The sequence below is a fragment of the Haliotis cracherodii genome, unplaced genomic scaffold, assembly GCF_022045235.1.
Source record: "Haliotis cracherodii isolate W230 unplaced genomic scaffold, xgHalCrac1.p SCAF_10, whole genome shotgun sequence".
Classification (NCBI taxonomy): domain Eukaryota; kingdom Metazoa; phylum Mollusca; class Gastropoda; order Lepetellida; family Haliotidae; genus Haliotis; species Haliotis cracherodii.
Genome location: NW_027266265.1, coordinates 31,461,828 through 31,475,819, shown reverse-complemented (window position 1 = coordinate 31,475,819; position 13,992 = coordinate 31,461,828). Strand labels below are relative to the sequence as shown.

At 38.9% G+C, this 13,992-nt stretch overlaps 1 protein-coding gene across 2 annotated transcripts in view; it reads right to left on the bottom strand.

Annotated features, from left to right (window-relative positions):
- Positions 1 to 13,992, bottom strand: part of LOC139454307 (A disintegrin and metalloproteinase with thrombospondin motifs 16-like) — a 220,051-nt gene that overhangs the window by 57,887 nt on the left and 148,172 nt on the right. For both annotated transcript variants that reach the window (XM_071235933.1, XM_071235934.1), the window contains exon 4: positions 10,496 to 10,836. In XM_071235933.1, coding sequence (XP_071092034.1) covers positions 10,496 to 10,836 — 341 coding nt within the window. The remainder of the gene's footprint in view (positions 1 to 10,495; positions 10,837 to 13,992) is intronic.

Here is a 13,992-nt window from a genome sequence, read left to right as displayed (position 1 = left end):
CAATCTACTGGTTCATGGTACGTCACCCACCTGTAACAGTTCCTGGTAACTCCACCCGAGAGACGTAATTAGCAGGTGCCCCATGATCACAACCTGCTCACTACACTATACAATCTACTGGTTCATGGTACGTCACCCACCTGTAACAGTTCCTGGTAACTCCACCCGAGAGACGTAATTAGCAGGTGCCCCATGATCACAACCTGCTCACTACACTATACAATCTACTGGTTCATGGTACGTCACCCACCTGTAACAGTTCCTGGTAACTCCACCCGAGAGACGTAATTAGCAGGTGCCCCATGATCACAACCTGCTCACTACACTATACAATCTACCTCTGGTTCATAGCATGTCACCCACCTGTAACAATTCACTCCACCCCAGAGACATAATTAGCAGGTACCCCCTGATCACAACCTGATCACTACACTATACAATCTACCTCTGGTTCATAGCATGTCACCCACCTGTAACAATTCACTCCACCCCAGAGACATAATTAGCAGGTGGCCCCTGATCACAACCTGCTCACTACACTATACAATCTACCTCTGGTTCATAGCATGTCACCCACCTGTAACAATTCACTCCACCCCAGAGACATAATTAGCAGGTACCCCCTGATCACAACCTGCTCACTACACTATACAATCTACCCCTGGTTCATAGCATGTCACCCACCTGTAACAATTCACTCCACCCCAGAGACATAATTAGCAGGTGCCCTCTGATCACAACCTGCTCACTACACTATACAATCTACTGGTTCATAGCATGTCACCCACCTGTAACAATTCACTCCACCCCAGAGACATAATTAGCAGGTGCCCTCTGATCACAACCTGCTCACTACACTATGCAATCTACTGGTTCATGGTACGTCACCCACCTGTTACAATTCACTCCACCCCACCCCTGAGACATCATCATCAGGTGCCCTCTGATCACAACCTGCTCACTACACTATGCAATCTACTGGTTCATGGTACGTCACCCACCTGTAACAATTCCTGCACCCCAGTGAGCACCCCTTGATTCACCTGTTCTCTTCCTGTACAGACCTCCCCCCTGCTGGCTTGTCCAGTCAGGCTACATACCACCCATCCAACCACCTCTAACAGCACTTTCATCCCACCATATGAAGACCATTGAATGCTATTATCCGTGAGGATCCTTCTCCTGTTGATTCATTATTTACGAGAATATGATACAAGGCAAGTATCAATCTTAATAACATCTTTTCATTTCAAAGAACTGAAAGTCACATTTTAAATATGACAGACATTTAAACATAAATGATTTCATGTGACTTAAGTAATAAAAGATAATGTCATGCAACCTTGTACACCTGCCAAGGTAATAAAAACTTCAATAGGGCAAAAATGTCAAAATCCTCTCCTTAAATCAATTTTTACATAATGGTTCTGTTGTCCGGCTTTGTTATTATCTATTCCTTTATTGTCTATGTGTCCTAATTTGAACTGTATACAGAGAGAAATGTTGAGGTCCTTTGGACAGGCAAAGTCTCCCACAAAGCATTTCATTTTATGCCCAATTTACATAAACATAAGCTCACCTTACTGGGAGGGTTATGGTTTTCAGAGGTGGGGGTGTCATTCTGAGTGGTCGGTGCCACAGATGGATCTTACTAGAGCAAGATATGGAAGAGGGTGGTTAACACAAGGTGTACAAGGGATTGGGGATTGTCATTCATGAATTTGGAAACAGCCCAAAGGAACATACCGTTTGATATTCTTGGGGGGTGCCTATGATTTAATCCCCCAAATAAATTGTCCCCGAAAATTCTGAAAAAAATAATTACCGTATGCTTCAGGCTATTGGGTTAAAAAATATACATTCTTGCCTGGGACAAAAGTTACATTCTTGCAAGGAGTTTTTCTTTTTAAAAAAGTCAGGCTTACAGTTTTAAATAAAAAATATGTGGTTCTGTATATTGAGCTGAAAAAAATATCTCCATACAATGTCCCTGACATATACCTTATGGGTGTAGGAGTCATTGAATGTATGGATAGAGACTAACTTAATTTAAACAGTATTTCATTCATGTAATGGCATGGAGGAAAGCCAAAAGTAACCCATGGCATAAATGTAGTTCACTTTGACAAAATTAGCAAACTGATGATCTTGACTGGGGTGAGTGAGTCATGGATTTGAACCCATAATCACCAGTTTCTGGCAGCTGGCTCACAACCGTACATTGTGAAACTTAGACAACTGTGCCACCCAAAGTGAAAAAGGGAATGAACTTGCATTATGAAACACCCAAAATCGGTGTCATGGATCACCAATATGGCAAATCAAACTCAGGTCATTGGTGTGATGAGCAAACACTTTATCATCCAAAACTGGCTCCCACAGAAGATATCACTTGGATGAGATCAAGCTATATCTTCACTGTAGATATCGCTGCAATGACATTACATCACAATGTTTTGCAGACCATTGTGATGTCACTGGTTACCATGATGTCGCAATCAAATGACATCACTAATGGCTCTGCTACTGAATCTATTAACAGTTCTTTTTACACTGAAGACACTGCTAATTACTGTCTACAAATTGACAAAGTTGAAAAAATGATGTTGGATGATAAAAACAATCTCACCCGAGTGTCTTTTGATGTCAAATATATCAACACTCGTTGATAAAAGTGGCAAAATCCTTGGCAAGCCTCAGGATTTTTTCACTTTTATCAACTTGTGTTGATATATTTGACATCAAAAGACACTCAGGTGAGATTGTCTATTTAACCACTAGGCTACGCCACATCAGAGCAAGAGAGTGATCATGATTAAAGCTGCTTTAAGTAGTAAAACAGGCATACTGCTGTGGGGGACACCAACAATTGGCTTCACATGTTGGACCCAAGCAGAAAGCCAAACCTAGATCTTAGCCAATGCCTTAACCACTGGGCCACTTCATTCATAAACTTTCATGAGAAGAGCCTGAGAAGTTTAACAGGGTGCAAAACCAGCTCAACATATATCAGTCATAAAGAACATGCAACAAGAGCATTTATCTTTGTGCACCGCTTCTGCAGGTGATGGGACACACACTGTCAGCTGCCATTTATACCGTGAACACACCAACAATTGCAATGGGGTGAAAGGGTGCACTCTATTACCTACAGTAGACCTACAGGGCGGCAGAACCACTCAGTCAAAGCAGTTAATCGGGACAAACAGATTAAGTAATACAGTTGCCCCTAGAGATCAAGTCTACACTGAGACAATGCTGAAAGCACCTGTTTATATAATAGAGCTGTGTCGTTCCAAAGTACCACAGAGGAGCAAAGCCAAATAATCATACCACAGAGTCAAGGCTTATTCTACCTGTGACTCATCACAGTTTTGCTTGTTCTGGGTCACTGGTTCCTAACCCACAGAGCTATACTCCCCACCCCCATGGCGAGGGTTTTTCAAGAAATGAGTCCACCTGAAGTCTTTAAGTGGATGATTTGTGGGTGATTGGTAGCTGGATTTGTTTCCCTTACATAAAAGGGCAAAAGAAATGAGTGAAGTGTTCACTCTGGGAAAAGAAGTCAGTGTAGATTGCACCAACACTTCAGGTTCAAGCTGAGGCATTAAGTCGATCAGGACATCTTGGTTCACAGAGTGGGATGAAGTGGAAAGGGCCTAAGGTCTCTGGCAGTACATCTATCATTTGGTTATACAATTTACTTCTTTATCATCACAGGCCAAATATATTACTCTGTGATTCTTCTCTCTTGAAACCGGTGTATGGGTTGGTCCAGTTGACTAAGGTGTCGCAATTTGCTGTGCAGAGTTGCATCCCTTTGGTGTGCCAACAGACCTATAAACGTAGGTTTAAATGCCGGAATCACCTTGATGTTTCTTGGTCAGTCCACGCTGGTCAGTTTCATCAAATATGGCGGATTTTATCAAGCAAAAAGTTTACATGGAGACAACATAATGGTAGGTTACTTAGCTGTGAGGCAGGCATGGTTAAATATTGAATAATGGTTAAATATATTATGTTATGGCCTTAGGCTTCCATTCTTTAAATTCAGTATATTGTAACATCCTTCATTAATACAATTCAGGTGACTTCCAACAATGCAATAAAATCTTTGTTCTGTTGAATCAGTACAATGATCTGTAATGGCTGTCAGTCACTACCTGTCTTATTTGACATCTACTTATTTCAAATAATAGTGTCCTAGTCAAATACACCCCACCCAGCATGTGTATCATCCTCCCCCCCCAAAAAAAGCACAAACAAAATAAGTCTTCCCATAATCCATCTGCACCATTAAGGACAAACAAAATAGGTCTTCCCAGAATCCATCAGCACCATCAAGGACAAACAAAATAAGTCTTCCCAGAATCCATCAGCACCATCAAGCACAAACAAAATAAGATTTCCCATAATCCATCAGCACCATCGAGTACAAACAAAATAAGTCTTCCCAGAATCCATCAGCACCATCGAGTACAAACAAAATAAGTCTTCCCAGAATCCATCAGCACCATCAAGGACAAACAAAATAAGTCTTTCCAGAATCCATCAGCACCATCAAGGCATGTTTTAGATATCACCATGAGCAGGTATAGCAATCCACAAGTAAATGATTGGACATTCAATTTTAGGGCTGCATTAAATTCAGGATGCAATTTCATTATTTAAAAAATCCACATCATTGCATTAATTTTCATCAACCGACAAGAAATACAATAAGGGCAGGTAACTCAATCTATAATCAATGACTCGGCATGAAATTTTATGGCTGCATCATATTCTGGATGTAATTTTATTGTTTAAAAAAGCCACATTACTGCATTCATTTCCAACAACCCAAAACAGATGCAATAAACAATCTTTTTCATCTCGTATTCAAAAGCAATTATGTGATGATGAACCAACCAAGCAGCGGTGAAGGCCTTACTATCTGGACAGTTATCATTCTGGGCAATGGTTTATACGACATGTTTCATATTTACAGCCATGCAAGCCCTCCTGACTGATCCCCTTGCCACCTGCACCCCTAAGATCAGTTGTAAAGAAAACATTGTCTGTAGTAGCATGCAACCTTTCAAGTAGACCTGTACACATCAAAGCCTGACTATCACCAGCACCCTCTACATCACGGCAAGGGGGACAACTGTTTCCTGCTCCTTATATCTCTAATATATTACGAACTGCTTATAGAAGGGTTTCTGACACACGTGTCAGAGCCCCATTATATACATGCAGTATCGCCATTCTTAAAGGTTCACTGTCAGAGTAGATAACATATGTTAGCTGTGGCTGCATTCCCTTTCAGATAAAATGCCAAATGAAATACATGTTTGTAGAGGCACAAATTTCCTAAAGTGTCAAAGTTGTTACATTAGACCTTTTTTAATTTCCGGTTTACCCATTCGACCTAATGGTGCCAAAAGCCATAACCAACAAAATGAAAATAGTTTCAATTTATTATATTTGTTGACACTTCATCTTTGATACACCCAAATAATAAAACCTTGAAACAAATATCATCCATAACAAAAGTAACCATTACTTTTAAATCAAAATGTATCAAATGCTTAGCATTATGTCTATAAAACAGAAAACCTCCTATCAACAGAACTAAACATTCTTAAAGTAAATAGAGTGGGCAGGGTGGCCCAAGTGTTTAAGGCACTGCAACTGGCAATGCAGAGTTACGTGCCTTGGGCACGCAAGAAACCTATGATTGTGGGTTCGAATGCTGGTTCACCCCAATTATGTTTCTCGGTCTGTCAGCTTTAAAAACTCTGAGACCTGCATCACTTTGGGCTTACCTCCCACAGTAAGCTGACACGCCGTTATATAACTGGAATGATATTCAATGCCGTGTAAAACCAACTCCCTCACTTAAACAGTATTAGCATTTAAATCCAACTACACCTGATCCAATCAACTTCATGCAAAATAACAAAAATATTTTCTGCTTTTAACTCACCCAAGTTGATGCATTAGCAAAAATCTGTAAATAAATAAGGCCTCATTACATAGAAACAACATTCTCTTATAAGCATGGAGTCGGCAATAAGTCACCACATTGTCCCAAATATGCATGTCAGAGTACTCTGATGTCCTAAACACACAGACACAGGACTTGCAATGTGTAGTGAGTGATTCAGGCTTAATATATGCTGCTTTTGAAAGTATTTCAGTTATATCACAGGGTGTCAAATCTAAAGAAGGAAAGCCAAAGTGATGCAGGTCATACACGTTAATCACAACCCACAACCCCTGGTATGGTGTGACAGACAAGGGGTCACCAAAAAACTTGGCAAGTTTGGGATTCGAACCAATGACACATGCGTCCTTGCTTCAACACATACAAACACTACAAGAGAATACAGTTTCTTCTACCATCATCTCAAATGAGCAGCGACACTGTTGCTAGCAAAAAGGCGTCGCACTTTAATTAACCAGTCACATCTCATTGTGTGGAAACCATTATGCTATCATTTAATGACTTCTTTAAGTCAAGAACTTCATCCCCAATACAACAATGATGAACCTTGCAGTAATGGGTTAATAACTTAATATAAGATAGCTACGCGATAAGTCACAAAGAACAATGAAGAAATAAGGTGGTTTAATTTCATGATGAAACATTGTTCTAGCATGATGTCATTTCTGGAGATTTGAACATATGATCGGAACTTGATGACGTTGTATATTGGAAAACCTTATTTTTTTGGGGGGAGTGTCTCGTGAGTTCCCCATAGATGTAGCTGGGCAACGCAGATTAACGCTATGGCTGAAAGATTGCATCCAAAAGCGGGAGAGATATGATAATCGTCATTGGGAGAAAACTCAGAAAAGGTACATATAATTGAAGTGAGGATTGTCAGGATTGTGAGAATATGTAGGAAATACCCTACTGTGCATGGGTATTTCTAAATGGACTTGTCTGACAATGCCAAGGTCGGATTATATTGAGCGAGTCATTATTTTCAATATATGGGTAAAGATTTTTAAAGCTTCTCCATTTTATTATCATCCTAAAAGAGGCTGTACATAATGTTGATATCTCATATAAGAAATAATCGACTCGTGATCGTTGTTTATCATACAAGAAAACACTGCTGGGAGAATAAACCACTCTGATCATCCCCTCGTTGTTTATTTCTTAATTCATACCCTCTGTAGTACATGTGCACACACCTGGGAAAAAAGTCTAGTACAGCTTACTATATATTTCCATATGAAATGTCAATTTTTTAAAAATCGTAAGCTACAGTATATACGTTCTATCAATGAGTATGTGGGAGAAAAGCCCCATGTGATGCAGGTCTTAGATGTTTACCATCTTGGTGAAACCCAAGAGCATGGGTAAGGAGCTGACAAACCATGAAAGCTAACCAGTGTTAATCTGAGATTCAACCCTACAGTCATAGGTATCTATGGCATGCATAAGTGCTGCAACTTGAAGCATAACAAATTGAGGCGCCTTAGACGACTTGGGCCAAAGAGACATCCCAAACCAATCAGGGTGAATCTGGGATTCAAACCCATGGGCATTCATTTCTATGGCATGCCTAAGAGACACAACTTGAAGCATAGCCAACTGAGGCACCTTAGATGACTTGGGCCACAGAAACACATCCCATGAGAGAAGTGTTGTTCTGTCTGTTGGAGGTGGGTGGTCCCCTCCCAGTAGTAACAAGTTGTGCAGGACTTGACCCTGTGGCTGATAGGTACCTGGGGTCTACAACACACAGGGCATGTATAGATATCCAGCTTCACATGGAGTGGAGCCCACATATCCCACAGGTCAAGCCTCCCTTCACTAGCTTCACACATCTTCTCGCCCCATCTCGAGAGTCTACACACATCACAAGCATGCTACTGAGCTGCCATGGCTGGGTAGAAACTGTCCCTGTGGCTATTGCTGGATAAAAGGTCTCATCTTTGACATAGAATATCTGCCTCTCTTGTAATTGCCTTCATTCCAACAGTGTCCATATCTGATGTTGAGTCTCCCTGGTTCCAGTCAGTGACCCCTGGAATCCCAGTTAGAAAGTCTATATCCTTGCAGCAGTTGTGCGCATTCCCCTTGGACTCGATCATCACGCTGAATATGTTGATAGCATCATCTGACAAGCTCACAGGGATCAACTATCTGCAGAGTAACTCATTTATTCGTGAAACCATTTGTCCCACTGTCTGATTATCCGGAACCAAAATGTAAGGACAATGATTCCTATCTTCCATTCTGGAGAAATATTGGTTAGATTGGGCATGGTTTAAGAGAGTGTATCACTGGGCTGTAGAGTAAGATTTCATAAACATTTGTTATACACTGTATATGATAGTGGCTAGAAGAGATATGAACCTGTCTGTGGATGCTACGAGATGAAGATAGCATGGTCATTATGCATGATGTATGCCTCTCTTCTGAATCTCCTTCCACCACAGAATGATGATTGGCTGATTCTACTTCATATCTTCATGCTTCATCAACAAAGATGAATTACATCCAAATTCTTATTGGACATGAGATTATACTATTGAGACAGATGTGATTTCACACAATTAATCATTTCGGCTTACAAAAACAACAATAGCGTCTTTTGTAGTTTCTGACTTTCACATACTCTGTAAGCCTTCTATGATTATCTAAAAACATAATTCAAACAGAACATGGGTAATAACTTGAAACATCAAACTGTTAATCATGTCCCGTCAGTTTCTGAATAATTATAAAGCTCCATTTCATATGGGATATGTTTGAAACCATGACTTTTTCCCTGCACTGTGCAAAGACATATCTCAAAATATATTTAATCTATCAGAATACATTGCAAAAAAGAGTCCTTAATTGCCCATAGACTAGTGTTTTTAAAAAAGACTCCCACAGAGATTAGGATAATTTTTTCATGCTCTATATATTTTGTTAAGGAATGAGCTATCACTATGCGGAGCTTGAAGAAATGTGTGTTAGTAAAAAATGAGTCTAGTGACTGGCATGTGTCCAAAAATGAGAGTAGGTGTTGTCTGTTAAAATTTAAAATACACGTCCAAAAACTTTAAAAAAATACTAAAAATGAGTATGTGATGATATATTTCTGAATACATGATTAGCAAAAAAAAGAAGTTCATTTCCAACTGAAATCTGATCTTCCACATTAACCTCTACAACTGTCACAGCTTGTCATTAAATGATTCCTTCAAATGTCAGTTGTAGAAAAGTCTGTTACTGAAAGGTCAGTCAGTGTGACATGTATGGTCAGTGCATGGTGACAAGTGAATTTGTGTTTACAATGAGGTCAAGTGTCCACCCACATGGACACAGAGGTCAAAGGTGACACACTTCCTATTGTGTTGAGACAATGCTTCCACAATCAGGTTAAACTGCTGCCGCTAATCTGGTCTGCATGACCACTGCTCTGTCAATATGTTAAAGATGTCATGGTTCATACAAAACTTTAGTTTTATGTCAGAAGGCTCGATTTGTACATACCGGTAATTAGACTTTTCCAATTTTCAAGTCCACACACAAACGTTTCAATATTATTTATCAACCAAATTATGGATTATTCGTCAGCTTCATGGATTTCCAAATTCAAGGCATTCGTAGCATTTTATCAAAGTTTATGGACTTTTCAAATGAAGATTCAAATTTAAGGCCCTTTCAATGCAGATTCAAATTTAAGCCCTCTTCAAGTCTCTGTGAACCATGGATCTTTACCTACAATAAGGCACAATGGAGTCTCATCAATTCGAAGTCCTATTAAAGGACCATAAAAATATATCAAGCTATTTGCAGTTGCATGAGCTGGAATGGTGTTACTTTGCTTTAAAATATTCCATCCATATCACTGCGAGCAACAGACAATGAACTCCACACATTGCAACCATGTGTGGAATTGAACCAAGGTGTTTGGTTTTGTTAACCAAGAGGGCTATTACGCCACCCTATAGTTCAATCAAAAGACTAATGATTACCAATGATTCAGAAATACAGAAATTTGATAATCTATCTGATTCTACAGTGGATGGCACATTGCACATTAACACCAGGGTTACCAATCTCCCAGCAATGTCATGCCAGGACAGAACATGGGCATCACACATTGTACCCGTTTAGGGAATCAAACCCAGATTGCTGTGACAAGCAAATGCTGCAACCATCAAGCTACCACCTTTGAATGAAAATAAATGTGCATCTATGATACGGTCAGTCTGGAACACACAAGTCCAGGAAATCAACCCTCCAGACAATCTTGAAAGGAATGTCCATATACAACCATGTGGACATTACTCCATACTCATGATTCGTGAATCTTGAAATTTGTTCATATAGACAATTTCCTTGGTTTCGATACTGTCCAGATTATCAAGGTCTCACTGTATATACTTTTTATCTCAACAGCACCTTCATCCCCTTGCTCCTCTCTGTACATTTTACCTGTTAAAAGATCAGAACAACATGTTATCAACTTTTGGACAGAACACAAATCATACCACTCACCATTCCATCACAGACATTGACTGCCACTGGGTTGTTGTTGTGGTTACGAACATTCCCTGTATATAAACACGCCAGATCATTCTCAAGCTCTTCCGCTGACGTCTGCTCTTCATCTATAGTGTCATTAGACACGTTTTTCCGATGGTAAACTTTAAATCCTGGTGCAAGAAGCTTCTTATTTTCCCACAGTTCCAGGTTGAACTTTTCCCCAAAGCCACTGATGTTGACGTGGATGACACTCCGACCAATGGTACTTCTTTTATGGCGTGCCACTTTCTTCCAGTCTCGGGACACAACATTATCACCTCCATCAAACACGTAGGGAAAAACCACCTCATATTCTGAAAGGACAAGTAAATATTCTTAAACAGTGAGCGAGCGTGGTTTTGTGCCACTTTAAGAAACATTCCAATAATATCAGGGTGGGGTACACCAAAGATGGACTTCACACATGTGGGGAATAGAACCCGCGGCTTCCGATTGCTAAGCGATCACTCTAACTGCTAGGTTACTCCAAAGCTCCTATACTCCTGTATTCGCTAATAAGAATCACCATTAACCTGATTTGTTGGTATTAATTATTATTCACTAAAGTAGATCAATCATGATTTCAAGAGGATCTTCAATGGCATGAAAGAAGGTAGGGTCAGAAAAGACATGGCACAACAAGCTCATGTGGTTAAATCAAATTAAGAGCTGTTCAAAGCTAATCACTTTGGTTTATTTGGCAGTTTGTAACACTAAAGTTCTTACCTTATATGTGCGTACATATTTCAGTGGTTGCTACATATTGCAAAACAGTAACTCCTCATAGTTTCATAGTGCAAATCATAAGAAGCATTGAACCTTCCCATCAGCTTTCTAAAGATTTATTATTTGTTTAAATTTAAATAGAACATACAAAAAAGAGAATCAATATCTGCCTTGCATTTGTGACCTTTATACAAATTATGGTGAAATATCATATATTTTCATCCCCCAATGGAGCTGTCAAGCAGACAGAGGGACAGAAGATCTTTCTCCTAACACTAAAATGGCATCAAGCTACCCTGCTCTGTCATTAAAACTGGTTTGTGAAAAGAGGTAAAGATGGATCAGTCTTAAAAGTCATGGTCAATATCATCATAATAATAATCAGTATTCAGTTATTGATAAATCTGTACAAGTGCAGAATGTTTTGTGTTTCAGCATAACATTTCACATACCAGCTGTTACAACCTGTTCATGTTGCATAAATAGAAGGCCTCAAATACAGGTTAGTCATGGACAGGTTAGATACAGACATGTGTCCATTAGTCTGAGCAAAGACGTATTTACTTCTTTGGTCTGAGACAAGTAAAAATCTGAATGGATCAGTTTTACATTTAAGGGGCACTTATCTAAAGCAATTCCCCGGGACTGGTTATTGCCTTTGTCATTGTTTTTTCCCCCATGAGTACCTGGATGATACGCAACGCAACTGAGCCTGACAAGAGACTGGTCTACCGTCTTCAAGGACAGCAAAATAAACTTGGAGGCAATATTTTTTTTGTTTTACTCATTTTTGAACAGTGATTGATTAACCGTGATCTACAAAGATTTTGACAAAGGGCGCATGTTAATTAATTTCTTCAGCCAAAACAAACAGACAAAAAGAACAGCAGAGCTCATCGGATTACCTGATTGTAATAGTTTAATATTAAAAAAAAGTATCCATGCAGTGAAAGCATTTTCGGATTTCGGATTGCGTCGATAATACGATTACTACTCCCTTGTTGTCATCTTGTTTCTGGTATAACCCTACACTTGTGTATTTGTCGTCATTCACTTGATGCTCAGTTAATGAATTTATTACAGGTATAATTAGTGGTAGCACCACTCAGAATACCTGACAAAGGTTCCCATTTGGCATTTATTGTGTCTGGGGTGTTTATTCAATCTAACTCCAGGTTGTCAATGAGGTGATATGTGTGTTATGTAATATGCACGTGGCAGCCCAGCAAGAGATTAATGATCAGTTGATTTACTTTTTTGTAAGTCAAAGGATTAACAGAAAATATATTGATTGATTAATCACTGTTATCTTGCACAGTTTATATGTCAAAAGTGAGTGTTTACATGTCTAGGGAATACTCATATTATGGCGTGAAGTGCCGATGTAAAAACAACATACTTTGTTCAAAGGGTTAACCGATAATACATTGATTGATTGCTCATTGTTATCTAACTCAATGTATTTTTTTAGGAACCGTGGACATTATGAAAATAGTTGTCACGTGGGCTTTCTCAGCCGACCTTTGATCGAGACTTGACACCTATGTGAAACACCTGAAACAATCTAAGTGATCAGTTGAGAAATGAACACGGGTTATAATATCCTGAAACAATATATATATTTTTAAATATTTGATTGTTACAGAGACACGTGACATCGAATAAGTTTCTTTGTAAAGCTGCAGACAGTCTCTTGGTGATGATATTAAACATAAAAATGTTTAGAATTCGTTGTCATGATAATACAGATGGACATATTTTTCAGTCAGTTTGTAAAATAACTGAATATTCAGGCAAATCAAATTTCCTAAGTGAAAATTTTGCACATTTTGACTGTAAAAATATAAACTCGATAAAATAAGCAATGCTCAGGAGAAATATTTACTTTGCGTTGCAAGTCAAAATAGTGTACCTACATTTCCTTATTATTTCCAAAACTGTACTTCATTTTGTTGATCAATATGACCATACGCCCTTATACTATCAATAAAAGTGACAAATGCGCTTACGAATTGCGCAGCACAGGTTGCGAACTAGTCTAGATTTCTGCTATATTATTAAAAACAATAACAAAGGCAACAACCAGTCCCCGGGAATTGCTTTAGATCAGTGTCCCTTTAAAATGTTTTTATTTTACATAAACCACTGCTCCAAAGTGAGCTGTGAACTAGCTGGACATGTTCAATGGTGTCTAACTCTGCAATAGTGTTGAACAGAGATGTGAGAAATCCAACTTTCTATCCAGGTAGACTGAGGTTAAAGAGCTGTGTGTTATAGCCTCTGATCCCATCCCCCCAAGATAGTAATGAGGCGGACCACAGGTTTCAGCCCTCCTGAGTCATACAGTGCAGTGACAAAATTCCGTCGGTCTCACGACTTTCAAAGTAAAATAAAAGAAATATTTAAGTTTTGAGTTTGAGAATTCAATTTATTTCATTCCCTTTAAGCAATACATATTGAACGACTGAGCCTATGTTCTTAAGTAGCTACATTTTGCACGGGTTCCAAACACATGTAATCAATGCTTGTGCAGTGAAAATAAGGAAAAAATATATATTTTAAACATTGTTTTCTTTATTTACTTTACATATGGATAAACACAATCTCCTGTTTCTTTCTTCTGTGTTATGTTTTAATTTTCTAATCAAGACTAATTTAAAGTGTGTGCTCCCTTTTACTTGGTGATGATATCTGAAAGCTTATCTAAGTAACACACTTATGAACTGACCAGGAACTCATCAATA